At 38.6% G+C, this 23,911-nt stretch overlaps 1 protein-coding gene across 9 annotated transcripts in view; it reads left to right on the forward strand.

The window, feature by feature from the left end:
* The window catches only part of enox2 (ecto-NOX disulfide-thiol exchanger 2), a 248,229-nt gene that overhangs the window by 62,047 nt on the left and 162,271 nt on the right, over positions 1 to 23,911 (forward strand). The window contains exon 1 of one of the 9 annotated variants that reach the window (XM_051127058.1): positions 6,480 to 6,658. The exons of 7 other annotated variants lie outside the window; for them this stretch is intronic. In XM_051127058.1, the coding sequence (XP_050983015.1) occupies positions 6,637 to 6,658 (22 nt within the window). In that variant the 5' untranslated portion in view covers positions 6,480 to 6,636. Of the gene's footprint in view, positions 1 to 6,479; positions 6,659 to 19,883; positions 20,075 to 23,911 lie in introns of those variants that run through there. One more of the 9 variants, XM_051127053.1, reaches the window with a different exon arrangement.

Genomic DNA, 23,911 nt, shown 5'->3' on the forward strand with positions numbered 1-23,911 from the left:
TGGATGTTTTACCTCTCTAAAGCGTTAAAGTGAATAAATCAGTCTCCATCAGCTCACCTTTTTACATAAACAATGAGAAATCATAAAAATGTTCTTTTCATCCATTCATTCAAGCTCTCGGTTCAAGCATGCGCAAGTCAGTGGCTCCTCTGTCTTCGGTCCAAGTTGAACTGTTTCCTTAGTAACTGTTGGAGGAACTGAAGCGCTGAATGATTCCTTCATCATATAGGATCAGATATGCTATTTTGGCTCATTCCCAGATGGAGTGACTTAGGCATCTGAAAGTGAGTTTTGATTGAGTAACTTGTAGATCTGTACTGCTCAAGCCACTGTTTCGGACGCTTCAGTCCGAATTGGTGAACTGATTCAACTAGATCACCAAAAAGAATCAGTTCAAAAAAATGATTCATTTGCGAACTGGACACCAGGCTCTGGGTGACAGGTAATAATGTTGTAAATAATGTTCAATTTCTTGCACAGACCGATCATTTTGCTTCATAAGATCTCAATATATCGTCAGGAGCCACGGCTATTCATTTTGTGTTCCTTGATATGCTTTTTTCATTGTCAGTAATAGGCAACCGCTAACGTGCATTTTATAAATTGCCGTGGGCCACAGTTTCAGCTAAAAATCATTTTTTTTTTTTTTCTGTTCTACTGAAGAAAAAAAGTCTCTATTAAAGCCTCATTGCAGGAACTTCATTCGTTAGTTCTAAAAGTTCCAAAAACAGTTACTCAGTCCTTTAATTTTCCTCTTGGAATGTGAGATAAATCTTCCTGGTTTTAAAATGGCCAAAACACCAAATGGCACAAAACTGCAGCTCTGCCTGCCAAAAACCAACCTCTAAAGCCATTAAAATATTTGAACTCACTCTCACCAAAAGACCCTTTACAGCTCCAGTGAAATCTTGTTCATGCAAACTGGAACTGAACTGGAACACAGTGTCCCAAAGTCCTAAAGAGTGACAAGGTGTGATTTCCTACTGCTGTACGGGGAGAAGTTCACTTCAGCTATTCTAATGTAGCCATATTTATTTGTCTAGTAGGTCTAATGAAGTTATAATATTGACATTATCTCATCTTACCCAGTGACGCCCAACCCTTGCCTGCTTGGAAAGACTTTCTGCTTTGCCAAGTAACATCTCTGACAAAAAAAAAACGAATCCTGCTTTTAGCACTTTAGAAAATGCCTTCAGGATTAATTTTTAGGAGCATCAAATGAGATCCCTGACAATGACAGTAACTCAGTTACTGTGTCATTAGTGCTGCTAAAGAGGCCAAGTCGAAAAATGCAAGTGAAAATAATATAAGAAAAGCTATGCATTATTCTAATGTAATACAAACCGCTGAGGACTACCAGAGCCTTTTCAGACTGATGTGTTTAATCTAAAACAGCTCTAATAGACCTCAACTACAATTAATAAATTAAATTGCTAGTTTGATATGCATGTACACATTTCTGTATTTAAAAAAAAAAAAAAAAAGCAGAAGGAGAAGAAACATGAAAAAAGTGTTTTTTATTGTGACAGATTTTATATATAGTTTATTAACCCAGCCTTTTTTGCTTTCCATTTTTGTTTTACATTTATGCCTTTGACAGACACTTTTGTTCAACTTAGATTGCATCAGTTAATGCATTTTTTGGGAATCTAACCCATGTCCTTGGCATTGTATTGCCACGCTTTACTGTTGGAGCTACATGAATGCCTGATTGCCTGCATTTTATATGATTTCTATGCAGTGAATTGCTCTGAACATAGTTGAAATTCCCTCTTTGTCTGATTTTTCAAGGCCTTCAGGATTTATATTTAGGTGCATCACTCTTCTGATAGGAGTTGGGCCAAATGATGGGCAGAACTCCAGTTTAGCTCTTGGGATTTTAATTGCTTTCGTGACCCAGTGATTGAGGTTTGAGCTTTATTGCAGCAGATTTTTTTTCCTTGTGAAAGGAATGCATCCAATAATGTAAAGAAATGTATGGCTTTCTTTTAACTTGACCTATAGGGCTAATATGTTCCAGAACATCGGACTTTAATAGAAATACTCTAGGTACATTCTCGGTAATGCAATATTATTATTATTATTATTATTTTTGAAATAAAAAGTAAATAAAAATATTTGTTTGAAATTGGGGGCGAAAAGGAGTAGAGTCAGTCCCTCAACTTGGCATGAATTAAATAAGAGCGCCGAACTGCTTTTAATCATTCTCTGTGAGGTGAGAGAATTCATTAGATGCTGCCTTGAGAAACTTTGGCCTGTTTTTATTGTGTTCAAGTTATTAAAACATGAAGACCATATGTGTGACTAACAGAACATGGATAATAAACAAACTCCCTTCTAAAGACCAAAAGAAAAACATCTGTGTCTCATTATTGTGGAGAATCAGGATGAAATGCATCTTACTGTATTTGCTGTTTTTCAGCCAAAGGCAAACGGCTCCAGCCAGGGGCATCGCTGGCGTCCGTGAGAGAAGAGAACTAGCTCACCTTTGTAAAGGTGAATCATCTGTCAAACACCTACAGCTCCATTACCACCAAATAAACGATAGCCGCAGATGGGACCGGGGCAACATGGCCGGACCTTAACTGTCCCTTTCCTAAAGTCTGAATTTAAACAGGAAAGCAAAATAATAGCTGATTATTAGTGTTAAATGTACCTGTTGGCTGTTTAATATATGATGTAGTACATTGAAATTTGAGGGAAAACGTCTGTTCGATTAGAGTAAATGAAAGGAAAGTGCACTCCTCAGACAGACTTTGATTGCTCTTATTGGGCTAATTTACAGATAAGAGCCGTGACATGCAAGAAAGCTCTTATGTGAAACCCTCTCTTTAAAGAACTATTGTTTTTCACTTAGGCTTAATAACATATTATAGTAACATATCAAAGTCCACATTTCCAGTGCTTTTAATGTGTCACTTTGATGCTGTGATATGTAATTGCCTCGCAGCACAAATGACTCAGGCACAGCTTTGGAATATTTCTACGCGACCAAAACAGCGCCATGCCACATTTATTTCCCTAATTGCATGAAAACTGTTTAAAATGAGTGCCGAAAACATAAAAATGCTCACTTTACCTTTGAAAAATCATCTTGACAGCTGTTTGTATCCCCTTCGGCTTTGGAATATTCAGAGCTAATTGTTAACAAATGGCAAAATAAACAGTTCGTAATGAATATGGCAATCCATGCACATCAGAAGAATTCCAAAGGAAACCGGCTGATGCCAAAAACGATGGCCAGCGAAACGAGGGAATAAGGCGACTTTGTTTCAGGGTGCACGCTGATGGCGTGCCAAAACAAGCTAATTATATTTGCACCTAATATCTAAGTATATAAATAGACTCCTGAGCAGTACACTTGATCTGCTGTAGAGATTTCAACCCCATGTTAGACCATCTACATTCTTGATTTTGCTTCAGCATGCTAATGCACACAAATTATATAGAGTCTTGATTCTTTCTTTTCCCCCGAGGAAGTCGGTCTGCAGTGTTCATCAGGTTTGAGATAAACACAGCAGCTGTAGCAGGCCGCGGTTTCCACCCACACTCTTATCATGCTTTTATGAGGCCGTTGTAATGTCAAATGTGCTCACAACACCGGTCTTCGCTGCTCTCCTAACCGCGACGCACGGTAGAACTGTAAATTCCTGCTGAATGTGTTAAGACATCTGTTAAATGTTCTTAGCTCTGAAAGTAACCCTGGGTATGCTGCGCAGCTCAGGCCGGAGATACTGAGCTGTAAACATGGAGGTGTTAAAGTTCTGGCAAGCCAAGGGATTATTAAACCCTTGTAGGTCAATTTAAAAACAAGTTACACAGAGGTCCTTAGAAGACAACAATATCTATGCCCAAAAACATCATAAAAATATTATACATTAATATTTTTTTATTACCTTTAACCAGAAAGCTACATAACTACCAATAATTTAATTTATTTTGAGGTTTAAACTACCAGAATACAGCACGCTTTTTCAGTGTAGAGTGATGATTTTTAATCATCCATATCCTATTACATGTTACTTATTCTTTGTTAGTGAGTATTTTAATGTTTTATTATTGTTTTTATTTTTGTTGTTGTTTTTTTAAGTAGTTCCTATGTTCAGTAAAATCTTTTTTTTTTTGGAAAAAAGCAAGTATTTATCCATAGTGCCAATGGCACCATCCTTTGGAAAGTAGTAATACATAAATAAATAAATTCGAAGCCTTCCTGACAGAATGAATGCCTGTTAACATATAATACATGATTTTGTGCTTAAATGGCACTGAGATTTAATTTCGCATTTTTAATGAGTTTCAATGAGGGAATTTTTTTCTTATGGCCCTGGGTGTAACTATTTTGTGTACCTGTTAACCTATAAAATAGATTTATGAAAGGAAATAGGGTGAGATAATAACATTTGAATAAAAATACATACTTCTGGCAGAATGTATGCTGTTTGCATTAAAGGCACATATGTAATTTTTGCCATTAGACAGCGCAAATTCAAAACAAACAACGAAACAAAGGCATAGTTTGATGATGCTGTGATTGAGTGTGGAATCATGGGAGTTGTCATCTTCATCCTCGCAGCCGATGCAATCCGATGGGACTCGGCAAGAAATCATGCTCATGGATGAGCTAATATACTTAAGTTTTATTTACATGACGTGTAGTATGTAGCAGGGTGGGGCTGAAGCAAAACAAGGACGCTGGAGCAATTGCTAATGAGGGAAATTCACACATGGCTTTAAAAGCAGCGGAGCTTTTACGATGCCATAGTTGACCGCTTCTGCTTCTTCCTGTCATGTGTATGTGGGGTAAAATAGTGCCATTTTATTATACTAGATGCATTTGATTGTGCTGAAAGTTCTGTTATAATGCTACTTCATCACCTGTCTAATACAACGCATAACAAAATAAAGCATCTTTAGTGTTTCCATTTTTTCTACAAAATAAAACTGGAAATTGAAGGTGTTTGATGTCATTGGCAGGCAATGCAATGACACAGTCCATTACACTACTTCAATTCTTGTTTCTCTGTATTTAAACGTTCTTGGAAACATTTGAGTCACCCCAGATAGCACACGTATACATCTGCAAGAGGTCTGTTAAAGGTCACTTGACTGGAAAGCATCTGCTGTGTATAAACATTTGACAGACATCTTTAAGATGTTAGTTTTACATACATTCTAAATCATAAACATCTTAAAGACATCTAACAGACGACTATTTGACATCTAAAAGGAAACATCATATAGACGTATTGATGACCAAACACTTTAAAAAAATTGTCTTGCAGATGTAAATGCAGACGTCAAATAGACGTCTCTGAGATGTACGTGTGCTATCAGGGATGTAAGTACACAAAATGTATCACACTATTCTAGTGTTTTTTTTTTATATTTTAATCAAATAATCTTCCACATTGTGCATTTAACAGCCAAAATGATCAAAAACAAAAAATGCCCCTAAGAAAAAGCATAAGGGTTAATCTTTCCTGGATGTTTAGTCATATGTGCTGCTCATAATAACTTGTTGCACTCGTATTGTTGAGAAAGTTAAAAATCACATGTAAGAACAGCAGTTCAGGTTCATATGTTCCGGTAAACAAACATATTGCCTTGTGGTTGAAAATCATTTTAAAAATCAGTTTAAAAAATAAATAAATAAATAAAAAATCTGGTGACATCTGAAGGCATAGTTTACCCAAAAATAAAATTCTCTCATGGTATCCATTTATAGATTTATATAAATGTGCTTCCTTTGAATGTTAAATATGTGTTCTGACAGAACAGCTGATTACTTTAGCAGTGTTCTTGTCCACTGCGATGAATGGCCCATACTTGTGCATTATTTAAGGGCCTTGGGGTTTTAGTGTAGAGCTTGTTGTAGTTTATATGGCAATTAGCCTTAAGTTTAACTGTTGCTCTGCTCCCTCTACTGGTACACATCCTCACACAACCAATATAGGCGCACTTTACAGTGAGAAACAAGCATGTAAGGGATCTCTTATTACACACAGACATATGTTATTGCATGTAGGCTATTTTACTAAAGATTACCACGGTTTTAAGCAAAATAACTCACTTTAAGCAGGTATTTTAGTAGGTTAATACGAAGTTATTGCTTGCATTTAATAATAATAATAATTATTATTATTACTGTTATTATTATACCAAGTCCTAACCAAGTAATTATTATTTTGGCAGAACTTACGTTTCATAATAGAAACTTGTCCACACATTTCACCTTATTTCTGTTACTGACAGCGGTAAAACTGCGCATTTTGTGAATGGGTTTCTCACGCACAGCAATCAATATGAGTAACGGTCGACTGCTTTCAAACCGTCAACCGTCAATAACCGTCAATCGAGCGCGTCAGAGACGTCGTTCGCTTTCAGGGTTAATTCTAAAGAAAGCGTGCTAGTTTAGTCGCGTCGTGGACAGTGTAGTCGTTATGTTGAGCGTGACTGTGGATCCTCCTCTCTCTCTCTCTCCTTCTCTCTCTCGCTGTGGTCTGCTCACTTTAAAGCAGTTATAAGCGCAGCGGACCCACAGACACCAGCAGCAAAGCTCCTAGCGCGGAATAACGTCCACCACCAGAGCCCTACGGGACTTTAACTGGCGTCTTTTTGAACCCAATCCTCAGGACGATGTTCCTTGTGCAGTACACAGGTACGCTGTCTTCAGTTTAACTTTATTTGATAGATTAGAGGCATTAAATGCGACCAGTCCCGTTTCTGAGGTCTATAGTAGAGAATAGGGAGCCGCCCGTTAAGAACGGACGTTACGGATAGAAAAAAAAATGAATGAAAACTCCGATAAGAATCAGCATTACGTACATAGCACATAGGGGTTTCCTCACGAATCACTTTAATGACTGAAATGACATCGCGCTCCACTTTAAATACATATCTTAACGGTGTTTCGCCGTTATATCGGCCGTGTCTTGATACCTAGCGAGCTGCCTACGAAGACAGCACTGGCGCGTGCGGCGTTTTGTGAGAATCATAGACGCGAAATTACTCGGAATGCCCCAGAAATGCTGTTTAGGTGAGATTGAGACACAGCCGTCGTCGTCCAGACGACATTAGAGCCCAGTCACTGACAGCTCCGGTGATTAAAACAACCGTTATGCACCCGTTATAATGAGATTATAATGACATTGCAATTAACTAGATTTGCTCGCCTGTGTTCGTGCGTGTGGTTACTGTTCCTGCAACATCTTGCCAGTGCGCGTGTAATGCATCAAGTCATTACAGTGGGAAATGGAAACCCAATCCACAAGTCCACTGGAGTGAATTGGCATGTATAATATTTTGGCTTGAAGCTTGCTGACTTGTGTCATTTGTTACCTGACTTGTAAGGAATTATTCCAGGTTAGAGCTCAGAATACAGACTGCGAGGCATGTTGTCAGTTTCAACAATACAAAACATGACTCAAATCTTAGGAGCTGTAAAGGTGCTGGCAAGATCAATGATGGTTCAAATTGAATAAGTTGCTCTTGTATACTGAGAAAGACTGAAAATAAAAGCTTTGTTTAGTACTCAGTACTGGGAGACACTACGGTTCAGTACATTAATTTCAGTTAATGCATTAGGTGTCACAAACTTACAATGATCATTTATTAATATTGCTAGTTTGTGTTAGTTCACAGTATGTGTTAATGCTATACATGTTAATTAACAAGATTAACTCTGTATTACTCATTTTTACTTCATGTTAACAAAGTATACAACTTTATAGTGAGTGTTACTGTAATTAACAGACATAAATAGTATAAAGTATCCCTGCACTTGTTATATTTTGAAATGATTATAACAAAGAACTAAGCATATCACTTGCATATGATTTATTCTGAAGCTTGCGTCCTTGATAGGTCCTCCTATTTTAGTTGCATGAATACTTCATTGTCAGAGAGAGAAGAACAGAAACTATTGTCATCTGATCTTTTTACTCAATAACACAGCAGAGCCTCGCTGTCATATTCAAAAAAGTGCATGCATGAATCAAGGGTGCGTGTGATTATATTGTGCTTGGGTTTTTGGAAAAGATACTAATGTATTTATAGAGTCAGTTTTCTTTTTCTCCCCTATGCCTGTTTACTATGAAGAGCGTCGGGAATTTGTCAGAGTAAACCTACTCACCCTAACCTCAAGTGTGATGGAAAAAGCCTCTTATTGCTCTGTGACAGCCATGAACTTTCTCACACATAGCTCTTTTGGTGGGTAGGGAGTGGCTATTTAAATTGCACATAATGGATAGTCTCTGGGCTTTCGTGAAGGCAGAAGAACTGAAATGAAAAAAGGGGAGGGCAGCTCTGAAGAAGTGTAAAATGCATTTGTGACAGAGGTTACTTACGTAAAATGAAGCAAGAAATAGCTGTTTTTTTTTTAAATAGAAGAAGACTTGAGTGAGAGAAATAGCTTGTGGGCAGATGGCTGTGGTTTGGTGATTCAGTGACTGTCCCATAAGAGTTACCAAGAGGATTTAATGCACCAAAAGATACTTAATCCAAAGATCTGACAGCAGTAATAAGTAAATGACAATCCAGTACTGTATAAATCTGATAAAGATTAAAGTACTACAGTAGATGTGATTGTTCAGCTTCAGAATGAGTTCAACATCTGTGATTAAAAAGCCACAAGTCCTTGTTCAATAGATTGAAATTCTAATAGATTAACAGAATAGAATAGATTAGTGTACTACACTCTCAGAGTAGTTTCAATGTTAAGAGAAAGTAAAAGACAAAAATAGCTGAAGTATGATGCTTTCTGAGGTGGTTTTGTAGATGATAGAGTTTTCTGACAAACCTGTTGCTTTGTCAAAGCAATGAATGCTGTTTAATTTTTAAATCGGTTGTTGGTATATTTCTGGATGTGTTTGTGAAGTGTTTGCTATAATACTTTGAATTTCTGTGGTTTGTCCTTGTGCGTCTTTAGAGAATTTTCCTGTGGAGATCAGATAAATGTTTATCAGAAACATTTAATAATTTGCCTTGAAGACGAGTAGTATTGAGGACTGTAGAGAGCATGTCAATAGGAAAACAAAGTGCAATTAAAAAAAAAAAAGTTAGCAATTTTTAATAATATGAGCTGCTGCAGCAACAAAGTTGAGGCCAACATTCCGAAGTCGTGGCGAGCGATTTCACTCTTCTATATAATTTGTTTCTGGCCACACGGACTGATGTAATAAATGATGCATGGAAAAGTGTGTCAGAAATTGTCGACATTCTGAGCCAGTTTGATTCATGCATTGATAATCGTTCATCTTGTTCATGAAATCATGCATTATTCACTGCTGCAGGTTTATATACAAGCGCTTTCCCCTCCAGAAACTGATGACTTGTCAAAATAAAATGACTTCAATGACATTATATTTTCAGAAGCTATGGCCAGTTGCACAGCCCACCAGTTACATTAGGCCATTCAGACGCCTACTAGCAATCAACAGTACAGTGACCTGCCTTTCTCCAGGGGAAAAATTGCTGTCAGTGTGAATAATAAATCCAGATGGTCAGAATTAGCGTTAAACAGTATAATTGACAGCAGTTACGCAAATGCATAATCGTATTGTGAATACGTAATCATATTGTAAGTGCATAATCATATTGCTTTTCCAAGCAAAACAGGAACTTCAGGATTTACCATTTTTCAAAGTCACTTGTTGATTGAAAACAGTTTGATTTATTATTTGCTGATTATCTTTCTGCCCTGGAAGTCACTCATTTCATACCCGCGTTCTCCGTGCATGAAATATGTCTTCTGCTCACAGTCTTATTTAGGCCTGCAAAGGTTTTTATGTGATCTCCCAACCTCATTTCAATGCAAGCACTGTATTTTGCCATAATTGAGTTTGTTGTACTCTCGCGGCTCTCCACATGGCAGTCGCTCCAGCAGTTTGCACAGATCTGCGTCTTTCTGTGCTTTGCTAATTAAAAGCCGTGGTATTCAGTGCTAAGGAACGGTGTACCTGATAATTGACGCTACAACAAATGCTCCTCTGTGTTGGATAATGAAGAGCCATATTGCGCTGAGTCCTGCTGGGTAAGCGTTATCACCATTCTTTTTTTTTATTTCGTGCATTTTCCCTTTCATTACAAGAAACCAAGTGCATAATGAGAGGCTAGTTGTAAATATTTACTCTTTTCAACGGATTCAGCTCTGAAAAGTAAACAATGTATATAAATGTAAGCATTTTAAGGCTTTATGGTGTTAAACAGGCTGTGCGCGAAACAAATCTTAGCCTGAAGGATCACAAGAAATGACATCCATAAAAGTGCTCCAGCTCAAATCTCAAATCCTAATGAGAAATGCATGTGGGATTTTTTTAATTTATTTTTTTTAAGCCTAATTGTCATTCATGAGGCCCTTCGCGTATTAGTTTGGCTCTCTCCTCTCAGACGTGCCAGAGCACAACAAGGCGGTTGGGTCTCTCTCCATCTGCTAATGCTAAACATTCTGTCCCAACACATTTCAATTGTTCAACAATTAATTCTTGCTAAATCTGTTTCTTCTGTAATAATGTATTAGTAACATTTAATTGGTAGTTCTGTGTCAGTGTTTCCTGTGCCACTTTGAATTATGAATTTGTGTTTGCATTCTATATTAGATGTGATGCAACAACAAGACTTGATATGCACTGTAATGTAATGCACTACACAAATCATGAACAAATGTTACCCTGGACCAACAAAACCATATTTGTAGCAATAGCCAACAATACATTGTATAGGTCAAAATTATCGCCAATTAAAAATTATGCCAAAAACTATTAGGATATTAAGAAAAGATATCCACATTTTGTAATTTTCCTACCGTAAATATATCAAAACTTAATTTTTGATTAGTAATTAATAGTAATAGTAATTATTTACATTTGCAGATTCTAGATTTTCAAATAGTTGTATTCAAATATTGTCCTATCCTAAGAACCATACATCAATGGAAAGCTTATTTATTCAGCTTTGTTATTCAGCTAATGTTCTCTTATAAACCATTTCTTTTAGTGAACAGTAAAGGCCCGTTAAGAATAGTTGTTACTGATTTGAATCAGCCTAAATCAGGTAATGCAGTTAATTAATATTTGAGTCAGGTACTGAACAGCTACATGTTACATTCTGTATTAAATATATTTATTTTTAACATACAGAATAGCAGAACCCCTGTCCATGTATGTTGCTGAAATTGGATGTGTATGAATTTGTGAAGGAGCGCTCTGATCATTCAGGCTGTCGGTCAAAAAATATATGAAAATCAAAAATAAAACAAACAGCCTGCTGGGCTCTCAAGCAGGGGAGGAGATTCAGGTTGAAGTGTGTGTGACAGCAGTTGCTCTGCCTCAAATGTTTCCTGAAGTGGAAGTGTGATAGAAAGCAAGAAGATTCAGCTCAAACCCCCAGCTACTAACAAGGTCTTATCACTTCAAGTTTAAGGAAGCAGGCATAATGGCCGAGAGGTTTCGGCTCTCCCCTTGCAGTGATAAATAATGGCCCTGAATCTGGCAGAAGCGCAGAACTTGTGTTCAGAGAGCCTAAAACACTGAGAAAGTGAGTTCACCGTTCATTATTGACAACCATCTTTTGGAACACGGGAGGCGTCTAATTTAACCTCGCGGTTCACAAACAGGAGCGACGTGCCATGTTTCTGTGTGGCTGTCTAATTTAACCCCTCGAGGTTATCCTCGCTGAGCTCAGGCAGCAGAGCGTGCTGGATCGCCAAGGGCCAAACGCAGCCACTGGAGAAGCACTAAGCCTCGGTCCGCCTCCCAGTTTGTGATGGAGCAGATTGGTGGCTTAAGGGCCGCCATGCACTTCTGCCGGGTCTCTGCTGAGAGATGACAGAGCCAAAATGGTGAGCTCTTCTTCTGAGGCGCTAGTAATATTGTACATCGCAGCCGTAACACGCAACGGTGTGAGAGATAAAACGAACGCGAGTTTTTGTTGTTACTATGGTATTCTTTTTCTTCTTCCTTCCCCGCGCTGCCAGGAAAAACAATTGGAAGCAGCACAGCATATAGCATGATGGATCTTCCAGAAGATGCTGGATACTGCATCTCTCAAGTGCGCCTGTGTTTGCTAGGGCCCCCGAGAACGTGCCGAGAAGCTCGCTGTAGATAATGGAAAAAATCACATGTTCTTCCTGTTTTTCATCTAATACTATAAATCTGCTTTGAAATTGCTTTTTTCCTTTAAGCCAGAGTCACTAGGTTACTCAGATGTGTGCACAGCATCAAGTAAAGAACATGCACTTCTTGCTGGAACCTTTCTTCACCTCGTGCCCTTGTTTCATTGAACTCTGAAGAACTGTATTTTCTTTTTTTCGTTTGTTTGTTTTCCTGTTTTCAGTATGGAACAGTGAGCCTAGTTTGGTCTGGTGATTTTCCGCCTTCGACATGGTTTTGCTATTTTTGCTAGTTTTGCATAAACACACAAACCCCTAAGACCACCTCCTTTCATTAGGAACCGAAAACACGTTAAAAAAAGCTCAAATGCAACCCACAATTTGTAGAATGAATGAACAGCTCAGTGTATGATTTGAGGTCAGGCGTCAAAGGAAAGGCTGTAACTGTTACTAGTCTGACGCTGCAGTTAAAACAAGATCGCTCAACCTTTTACTAGGCTTTAAAAGGGGCTTTGAATTAGTTTTTTAATTTTTATAACAAGTTTGGTCAGTGTTTCCAATCCTCTGGATCGGTTTTGCACCTTAAAAGACGACATATCGCAAAGTGGGGTGATTTACCTCTGGTAGCTTTATTGCTATCTCTATTTTTACCGTAGGAATGCATGCTGTGGAGATGACCCAGTAAATCTCTCTACGCTTGTAAGGGAGGTCAGCGTTGGTTTACAGCTTGAGATCTCTCATTACTTTTTTGTATGTGTTTTGACCTTTTCCCAACCTTGATGCTTCACAGTGGTGCAAATCTGCAAACTTCCAAAACCAAATTCTGTTTATTTAGTGAGTTAAGCTCTTTAGTTTGCTGGCAGGTAATTCAATTGTTTCCATTTGATAACTAAGCATTTTCTGCTTCTATTTGTCTTTTTATCTGAAAGGTTCACAAGAGATTTAGAGGTGAACCAGTGGTTGTCTGTAGTCATTTAGTTTGTAGTGTCCCAAAGATTTGGTTCCCTCCTAATTAATTAGAACAAGAGTTCATCTTATTCATTATTCACCCATGTTTATTTATCAAACTACTAACACACTTCAAAATGTTACTCTGTTCAGACCGAGTATCAAAACAAAGGTAGCAGAGTGGTTGTACAGTATATCATGGCTTCATTCTGCATATGCAGTTCTATTGATAGTAACAAAACCTCTCGAGGATTACCAGGAACATCTCTCCCTGTGGTTAAGAACATTCACCTCTAGATGATGTCTAATATCATTTCCGAAGAGGATATTGCTTGCTATGAACATCTGCCTCTTCATGAAGTTTAATTAATTGAATTTTTATTTTGGCAATAAAACGCACTCCAGCTCACAGTATTTTCTTGGAACTTCTCGCAGTGCTAAAATGCCTCGGCGAGACTTAAATCAGCCAGCTCGCTCTCATATTCATGGAGCCGCGACGGGATGTGGCTATTCACAGTCAGTAGCTTCACACCAGCAGGAAGAAGGTGGCAGCGCCAAAGTTTTGGAGGGGACACACCTGGTGTTTGGATGCGCAGCGGCTGTGATTGGTTTACTCTGGCCTGCCAGTTCGGCTTTCGCAGAAGCCAGGACCACCACTGGCCCTGAAGATAATCCATCTGTCAGCACCTGTCAGCTGGCTCCCCTGTGCCCCTGTACCCACATGGCCGTGTTGACAGGGGGATTCAGCATACATCTGGGTTACATCACCGAGGGCCACTCAACCGAATCCACCACAGGTGTAAGCAGCCTCTCTACGATAAATGTGGATTGTCAATGGCGTTCTTGAGCTAATGACAAAATGACTGACCCCTTTCATTTCCTGCGAGTTGAACGTGCACGATGGATGCTTTTCTTGAGGCACGGGCCGAAACGGTGACCGCTGAGGTCAGTGACTGGTAGGAAACTGAGGAGCTGCCAACGACTGACTGAACATCATGGCACTGAACATAGCCATTACAGAAAGAAAGTAATTGGATCCACAAATCAGCAGATGGGTACAGGTTTATAGTGGCACACAGCTTTATGGCCTTATATTTCAGGGCTTGGAAGGAGGATGTCATGGCCATTTTGACATTGTGGGTAGCTTTTGACAGCGGGCAGCACACCCATGCTTCTCAGCCCTCGAGGGCCTTGTTGGCTAGAAGATGGAATTTCACCTTAGTCAACAAAAAGGGCACAGTTTTTGAAAGTGTTGCGAATGGATTTAAAAGTGTGGATTTCTTTGCATTTGTCTATACATCATCTTGTCCACCTGAACTGATCATTGAAATTCTTAAAGGGGTCATCGGATGCAAACTTCACTTTTGTTGTTGTTTGTTGTTTGAACATTAATGCGTGTTGGCAGTGTATATACAAATCTACCTTATAATGATAAAAATCCATGCAGTGGTTTTTAATCAGTCTGTAAAAATAATATCCCATTTTTCAAATCGAGCCATTCTCAGGTGCCTGTCGGTGTGGCGTCACACCCACAGAGGCCCCTTCCACGATAGTTGATTGACATGAGCGTCTTACCTCAGATCAGCTGTAACAGTCCGACCTCCATTGTTTCAATGCCGGAGCAGGGATGTAAGTTAGACAAGAATATCTCAGATTGAGCGACTGAGGTGTTGCTGGATGTAATAATGAGCATAGTGGTCGTCATTTACTCCCGACATCTGAGCCGCTGAAGATGCAGTGGATTACGTTTATTTGTGAAGTGAATGTTGCCCCACGATCTACATAAATGCGTCTATGTTTGCCCAATCATTTGTGATCCAGCTTCACCTACAGCGGAAGTGAGTATAAGGGGTTTTTTATGAATCTCTGCCATCACCTTTCCTAATAACATGCTAGTTAGCAAGTTTCGTGGCTAAACGCGCTAAATGCAGCTAAAGTAAACCATCTCTCAGAGCAGCAGAGAGAAGAGAGGGGTGGGGCCAGCAGAGCTCATTTGCATTGCTCAGAATGGGATGATTTTTGCAGAGCTCATTTTGACAAGGTAAAAATGGTGTTGTTTTACACAACCTTTGAGAATTTTTAACCAAAGTATATTATAGACTTTTTATTAAGACCCTAAAGAATCATATCAAATGTAAATGTAAATGTTGGAAATGTGGAACGAAACAAACTCTGCTGCAGTTTGAATGATATATGAATGCGACACGGACCAAATACTTCTAAACAGACCAAAAATAGGAAGTAATGACAAGATGCGAAGGGGTGTATCCAAAACAAAATAAGCAGAGGGCAAATGTGGAGCATTGAGGAGGTTTTGCCTTTTATGAGCACTTTGTAAGTTTGCAGGTGGTGAGAATAAAATCATATACACGCAACAGTGAGTGCGCTTAGTCCAGTAGACGGCATTAGGTGTAGTTGACTTAAAGTGCACGGACAGACCGATCAGTGTTGTCAGGTTGTGAACGTATCACTGTGCCTTTAGGTTCATTATCTTTAGGTTCGCCAGTGCCAACGCTAAACAGACCAGGAACAAATGTATCATTGTCCTTTTTGGTCCGGACCAAATAAACCAAACGAACTGATCTACAAGTGTGAACACAGCCTAAGACACCATGTAAGACACATTAAAAGAATTTTTAACATTTACACACAGTGCTGCTCATCAATGTCAGTTCCAAAACAGTGGACCAATCAGAAGACATTGGAGGTGGGGCAAGAATTTGAACCTTTTGTTTACAGTAGTAAGTTAGCATTGGAACTGTTTTATTTGACAGCAATGTGGCAGAGGAGGCATTCTCTACTGTGCTTTTTTCTTTTTTGTTTCTTTAAACGCAAAGACGCGTTGTGTGTGAACGGCCCTTTAGTCAGCATTAACTTTTTATTTTTTATTATAATGCATTTCTGAGTGTTTTATCCTGTAGTTTGGTCTAATAAATGGTGACTATATGACAATGAAGTCAATGGTGATGTCAGCCAGGATAGAAAGTTGTTTTAGAGATGAAGTAAGTTGTCCTCACAGCAAGAAGGTTTAAGGTTTGAGTCTCAGCTGAGTGTGGAGTTCAGCTTGTGTTTGCAATTGTTTACTCTGTGTACTTCAGATTCGATCCGTTTGGAGGATGTTTACATTTTTTGGGAATAATTTACACCAATTATACAAGTTACTAAAGTCATTTTCAATTTGTTATTGACTCAGTAGTGTTATCTGAGTGCATTAGCTCAGTCTGGTATGAAACTGGATTTATTTTCAGTCCGTGAAATATTTGCAGGTGTGCAAGGTGATTCATGTATTTTACATTGAATGCTGAGATCTGGAGATACTTTTTCTCCTGTTCTTGCTGTTATTTGTGTGTTTGTTTATAGCAGAGCAGTCAATATCCTCCATACACTCAGCCCGGGAAAGTAAGAAGGGTCAGGGGAAGGTCAGCGCAGAGGAAACCGCGTGATGTGACTGAAAAGCCGAAGCGCGTCAGCTCACCATCTTTAGTCAATTTTTAAAACTCTCCCATCTCTCTCTCGCTCTCACTTCGCCCCGAGCCTTTCTCTCTTGTTGTCCCTCGTTCTCCGCCATTGTCAGCGAGAAAGAGGGAAAAGGTAGATTAATTGTTTTCTACAGGTAAGAGAGGCATCTCCGACGGTCTGCTTATTTGAATCCTGGCGAGGTCCCATATGCCCTGCAAAATCTGTTCCTCTTCTCCGCGAGTGTTAGCGTGTTCAGTGAAGCGGCACTGCATTAAGACAGGCCTGGGCTGGGTTCCAGGAATACGGCGGTACCACCAGCTGATCCTCAGCATCCACAACACATTCATCTTGTATGTGCAGCCGTGTCTAAAATACCTTCCCCAGCGAGACTTTCTGTGCCCTTGGCCAAAGGGTTTGTTCCTTATGTAATTAAAAGTCAGAGAAAAAGACTGAATCCCAAGACCGTCTTTTACGAGTTCCACAAACATTCAGCTTCTGTGTTTATACTTTTGTCCCTGAAGTAAGTTTGAGGTTATTTTGGTGCCGGCGCACTCTGGAATTCTTTACTAAATATAGTTGTTTCTTTCTTTTCTTTAAAACGTGTACTGCATAATCGTCATAGCCTGAAACTGACTTCACCAAGCAGTGGATATTGTTATTGATTTGCAAATGGGAAGGTGAAGCCCAACCCAGTCAGTATTCCCTGCTTTCTGCTTATGTTGAAGCATCTTTGCCTGTGAATGTCTAGTCGAGCCAATCCAATTGAACTGGAAAGACTTGAAGCAAGGCATTCTTTTCTTTAAAGCTGCTCATCCTAAAGAAATAATGTTCTCTCGATTATATGAGCATGTCACACTTACGTATGAGTTTAATCCTAAAAATCCAATCCTGTGAAGTCATTGTTTGTTATTTGGCCTAAACGCAGTGATTTATCATGGGATGGTTGAATTACAGAGCTGTTCTTTGACAAATGTCGCCAACTCACACTGACAGATGTCTGGGGCTGATGTCACCCCTGGGGCTGGTGGGTCTGTCAGATCGGAGGGGTGAGAATGCTGATGAAAACATCACATAGAGAAATGCTTTGTGAACCCAGTTAGGTTTTCTCAGTGTGTGTTAATGCAAAACACTAGTTTAAAACTCCGATCTAGAACAATCTGAATGAGCTCTTGTTTGTTTTTCACAGAGTACCCATCATATCCATATCTTGACTGATTTTTCTGGTAGTACTTAGCCAGTCGCAGCAGACAAAATATTTAAGCAGTGGAGTGCGGAGGCACAATTTTAGCAGTAAAAAAAACTTTTTTCCTTAAGGGAAAGCGAATCAGGGAGTGCATTAAATATACTGTTTCTGCACTTCGGTCTGATTAGCTCTTAACTACATGGATCTGTTGCACCCAAGACCATTTTACATCATGGTTGGGTAACAGTTGGTCAGTAATGGACACTGTAATTACGCGTTTTAGGAGTGGTACATTAGCATAAATAAGCCATGTTTTTTCCTTTAATGAAAAAATTGTAATCGAGCCTGTTTAAAATGGCAAGACTTGGAGGTGAAAGTAAGGGTAAACAGAATTTTTTTTCCAAAGCTCCTGTGGGACTGACATTGCTCATATCTCTGGGGTGTCATTAGCTGTGTCATTGACAGATCCATTTTTCTTTTCACCTGCTGTGTAGGTTGGGATGCCTTGTGGATGCTGAACAAAATGCCTGTGGTTTCGAGTGCCTCAATCAATTCAGTTCTTTCTATCTAGTCGGGAATTGCTGCTCACTAGAAGCCTGTGAGCTTCTTGCTATTGAAATCCATACATGTGTGGAGCAAAATTGCCAGAATAGCTGTTGTTTTCTTTCCTGTCTTAGTATATTGTCATAGTAACATCTGCTAACTATGTTTCTAAAAAAAGTTTATTTATTATCTTACTCTGCAGTTCACAGTACTTGGGCACTAGGTGGTTTTGAATCTATTTTTTCCTTACAGATTTCTGGAGGATCCAGTAAAACTTTTGCATAAAAGTCTTGCACCTAATTGCTTAAAACAGTTCTTGTTTCAGAGAAACTCTTTAAAAAAAAAATGTCTTCATTGTGATTCTTCAAAGCCAATCTATTTTTATTACACTGCAAAAAAAAAAAGGTTTATCTTGTTCAAAATATCTAAAAATTCTTAAATCAAGACACATTTACTAGATAAGCAAAATGATGTAAGATATTTTGTCTTGTTTCCTGGGTAAAATTTTAAATTAAAAGATTTTTGCTTAAAACAAGTACAATTATCTGCAAATGAGGTAAGGGACATACTCTTAAAACAAGATTATTTTTCTTTCCCCGCTGGCAGATTATTTTACTTATTTCACGCAAAATGCACTTAATTGAATTTCTTTCCCATGAAACAAGACCAAGGCTAAGTTTACACTAGTGTGTTTTATTTTAAAAACGTTTCAAGCACGTAAACGCGTATGCCATCTAAATAATAGGAATCTACCTATACATTTATATGGTTGTACCTGAATGAATGGTCATGTGACATGCCTTTTCAGTTGTGTAGTGTAGATAGAGATCGTCTCTGAGGCGCAGTGAAAACGTCTGTGTAGACGAGGATGGTTTTCTTTTTAAAACGCCATTTTAAAACGAAAACGCACTAGTGTAAACAGTAAACAGAATTTTTAGATATTTTGACTAGAAACAAGACAGATTTTTTCATTGCCATCTTTGTCCATTGCTACTGCAAGAAGACTTGTTTCATACTATGGAGAATGCCGTTTAGATTTGTTTTGCATACAGTGAAGATGATGCAAGCCAAGATGTGTTGACTTTGCGTTATTGCACAGTACCAAAATGTTTTAATTTGTTCCCTTATTCAATTCAGACTGCAACTCTATTGCAATATAATTTCTTTTGCCACGCCGCCGTCGATTCAGTAGCGCCACTGTGCCGCATCTTAACTGTGTTTCAGGAAGCACTGATGTGAATGTAACCTAGTCTCTGAAATATCTTTTGTTGTTTTTTATTTTTTTTTTTTACATTTCACAAGTCATCATGTGCTCGCTCTCCTACGGTTACAAGAATGCAACAAATAACCTCTGAACAACTGATCTCGCAGTTTGTGTCTTGCGTCTCGGGGGAGGCAGATGACCTTCAGGCGTTTCTCTTTGCTTACGTGTGGGCGACTTCAAGCATTAGCAGACTGTTTGTGAATATAAACTGCAGGAGCAGTGACAGCCCCACATCAATCTCTCTGCCTCCAGTCAAATGTTTGCTTTAGCTCACTTTGAGGGATTAAAATTTAATAGTGGTGCGCGGTGAAGCCCCTGAAGATATTTCCTCCGTTCTCATCAGCCTGGAAACCGTGGGAGGGGTCTACTAAACAGACAGCAGCAGATCGGAGCGTGTTTCTCGGTTGGACGTCCGTCCCCCACCGCACGCACAGCTGCCCACTCCTCGCACTGAAGAAAGAGAAGAATGAGGGAGGAAACGAGCAGGCTATGTCAGTACTCAAGTGACGCTGACCCATGCCACGCGCATTAGTCTTCCTGCTCTGTTTACTTTGGACGGGTAATTACGCAGGTGAGGTATGGCCGAATCTTGCAGTGTTGTTTTCCGTTTGCTTTTTTTCACCATGTCCTAATCTTCTTGCAAGGCCAGATAATTAATAGCGGGTCGACAGGAGAACCTGTGGCTGTCATGTTAATGGATCGGATTCAGCTTGTTGCAGCAACTTCTCTCAGTAGATTTTGTCCCAGTGAGAACTCAACAACTGATTGTCTGCTGACTGATGACTCTGTATAAAAATCAGAATTTGTCTAGTAACAAAATAATCGCATTAACTTTATCTTTTATCCTGGATCCACATATCTGCAGTTGTTTGTTAGTGTGTGACCCAGTTTTCATAAGCTGTTTTTGGCCCAAGTTGTTGTGTTGTAAGTAAACTCGAAATATTTTTCTAGTGCATCAAATTAACTGCATCAGATTTGTTATTGAAGGCTTTAGTTTTGAGCATCATTGGCTTGCTGCAGAAGTATTGTTTTTGCCAAGAATAGAGTCGTTCTGCACCGTGGCAGTGCTGGAGAATCTAGACTTTGGCTACAAACTGGTTTACATCACCATTGATGTGCAAAAGTTGACATTTCGCCCAAAGGTATAAGGCTCGCTGTCAAATTTAAGGGATATAGCGTGCAGCTATTGGTCAGCGTGCAGTGTAATGCTTAAAAAGCCCCTCGGGCACACTTAAAAAGGTCTTTCACGATCTGTCACATATAGGCACAATGCCAGACCTTCATTAGCTCACAGCAGTGCAGCCAGATTGAGAAAAGGGGATTTAGGTCCACTGTTCATTTTAGATCCAGTCTACTGAATGTTAAAGAAGTAAAGGAGTTCTGTTTGGCTGTGAGAAGAAAGGAGCCAAGTGCATTAGTGTTGCTTAGCCGTTGCCACACTGTGTGCTTTTCATTGTGATGACCAAACTCAAAAGGCTTCTTATAACCTCTTTAGCCTCTTGTAGGAGTGGGAGGCATGACCAAAATCTTATATCACAATATGAGTCACAGAATGCTATATTTCAAAATATAGTTCTTTTTGCTCACATTTGAGAAGAAATGTTAATAATACAATATAACGCATAAGTAGCAGTGCAGTATAATACATATCTATGCATTCCAGTGAAGTAAAAGCAAAATAAAAAATGGTAGGCGTTCTCATTTTTTGTAATTATTTTTCTTTTTATAATGTGAATTTGAAAAACTGCAAACCAAAAGATCAGCTTATTTATAACAGATGTCTGATATATCTGGCATCCATGCAAAAACATCTTCATGTTATGTAAGACATCAGTTGAATTTGATATTAATGAGACAAGTTATGTTGTTTAGAAACTGCAAACAATTACATTCACATTCACCGTTAATGACAAGTTCGACAAGTCTCACCCAGTATTTTTGCATTATTCCACGTTTCGTTGTTTCATTTGTGTTTTTTTTTCTTCTTTTATGAAGCATGATAGTTTTTTAAATCATTAACTTAAAACACTTCTCATTCATGAAATCTGATTCCGATCTGATTTAAGCAATTTATATTTTGCATTTGAGGTTTAGCTGCTGTTCCATTTAGATTGTAATTTCCATTTAGACATAAATGTGATCATCCTCCTCATGCAAATTACTTTTCATAACAATCAAGTTTGAAATACTCAACGCAGTAACAGAAAAATCACATTATTTTCTACATAGAGCCACAGGAAAGTGTTGTCCCCATCTGCCGTTGCAGATGCACTACATGTGAAACAGACCTCAGTGCTAACATACCTCAAATGAGATAATACTAAAAAAAGAAATGAAACATTCTGAATGTTTTAGATTGGCTGATGAGTCTTTACACTTTGGATGCTGCTAACTTCACGAACTTTCACTCGAAATGTTCCTGTTGTAACACTTATTTGTCTTTTTGCTATAATCTTCTGTGACTTGAACCAAAGCGCCCCACCAAGAATGCATAAAACGTGTGTCATCTCGATGTGACTACAGAACAGAAGGTGAAGGGTTAGGCGGTATTTCATTAAGCAAAGTTCCTGTTAACCTGACACTTTCTGCAGCAACTTCTATTTTTACTGGATTTTTGTCATTGCTAATTATTCTAGTTTTGCCTCATTGTCGCTACTGTGTAGCAGGAAGCGAGGACTTGATGCCAACTGCTACTGTTTTCTTCTTCTGTCACAACAGGCTCCAGGGCCCAGGGCAGACTTTTGTCCATTGGCTTTACCTTCAAATTGAGCAATCTTGTCTGAATCAGGTCATTGCACTTTTGGCTCTTAAACTAAAAGAGAAGCTCACTCTAATTGGACCCAGATGGAAACATGTGAAACATTGCAGAACTTCCTGCCTGGCTTTCAAGGTTTGTGTGACAAAACATGGTTGTTCTTACTGAGTAGTCCACATTGAGACATCAGTTTCTATTCTAAAGCCGATGGCCGAATTAAATAGTTTCTCTTGATTTCTGTATTTTAGCCAACTGTTAATGCTTTTAACCACCTGTGGTGTTGGTGTGCGTAATAGGCAGATTGGCAGTCATTTTCATTTCTGGTTTTGTAATTAGCCCTAATAGTGGCGTCCTGAAATAGATGCGGTTTAAAGTCGGAGTTAAATAATATTCCATGACATGGCCTGAGGATAAACTTGTCTCTCTGTTCCCTAAATAGAGAGCTGATTTGTTTGTGTATCAGGCACTGTGCATGCCGGTGGACTGGTTCCTGGAGGCCCAGAATCAGTGCTGGGGAAATCAATTAAAAACAAGTCAGGCTGCCCCTCGTGCGCTATATTTTAATGCAATATTTATTTCCTCAGAGAGAATCTATCGCAAAAGTGGATGGATGATGTAGTATGCTATATAACAGACTTCCAAGAGTCATATCACATGTTCATTTACATTTATTTACTAATGCATTTGCTGGGTGTTTATTTCCCTCGCTGATTGTCCTTTTTTTTTTTTTTTTTTTTTTTTTATTACCATCATATGAGGGGAAAAACAAATCTGTAAGACTTACTCACACTACCAGTTAAAAGTCTTAAGGTTTTCTTTTTTCTTTTAATAAATTGACAAATATATTTATAGTTGAAGTCAAAAGTTTGCATACACTGTAAAATTATTTTTTTTTATCAAAAAGAGGGATCATGCAAAATGCATGTAATTTTTTTTTTGTACTGATCTGAATATTTCACATATACATTCACATTTACATATAGACAAGAGAAAATAGTACTTTAAAAAAATGGCTCTGTTTAAAAGTTTACATGCACTTGATTCTAAATACTGTGTTGTTACCTGAATGATCCACAGCTTTTTTTTTTTTTTCATATGCAACTGTTACAGAAGGCTCAAACGCGCACTGATGCTTCAGAGGGGAAAAAAATATGCATTAAGTGCCAGGGGGTGAAAACTTTTTGAATTTGAAGATCAGGGTAAATTTAACTTATTTCGTCTTTTGAGAAACATGTAAGTATCGTCTATAGCTTTTGAAGGTCAGTACTAAATGTACACATCCTCATTCCGTAAAAGTTTACGCCCCTGCCTCTTAATGCATCTTTTTTTCCTTCTAAAGCATCAGTGAGCTTTTGAACCTTCTGTAATAGTTGCATATGCGTCCCTCAGTTGTCCTCAGTGTAAAAAGATGGATCTCAAAATTATACAGTCATTGATGGAAAGGGTTAAAATACGCAAAAATGCTGATAAACCAAAGAATTTGTGGGACCTGAAGGATTTTTCTGAAGAACATTGGGCAGTTTAACTGTTCAGGACAAACAAGGAACTCATAAACAACTATCACTCACACACACACGCACACAGCTGTGGATCATTCAGGTAACAATACAGTATTAATATAATAATGAATTCAACTTCTCTTGTGGAGTATAT

The sequence above is a fragment of the Labeo rohita genome, chromosome 14 (genome assembly GCF_022985175.1).
Source record: "Labeo rohita strain BAU-BD-2019 chromosome 14, IGBB_LRoh.1.0, whole genome shotgun sequence".
Taxonomy (NCBI): Eukaryota; Metazoa; Chordata; class Actinopteri; order Cypriniformes; family Cyprinidae; genus Labeo; species Labeo rohita.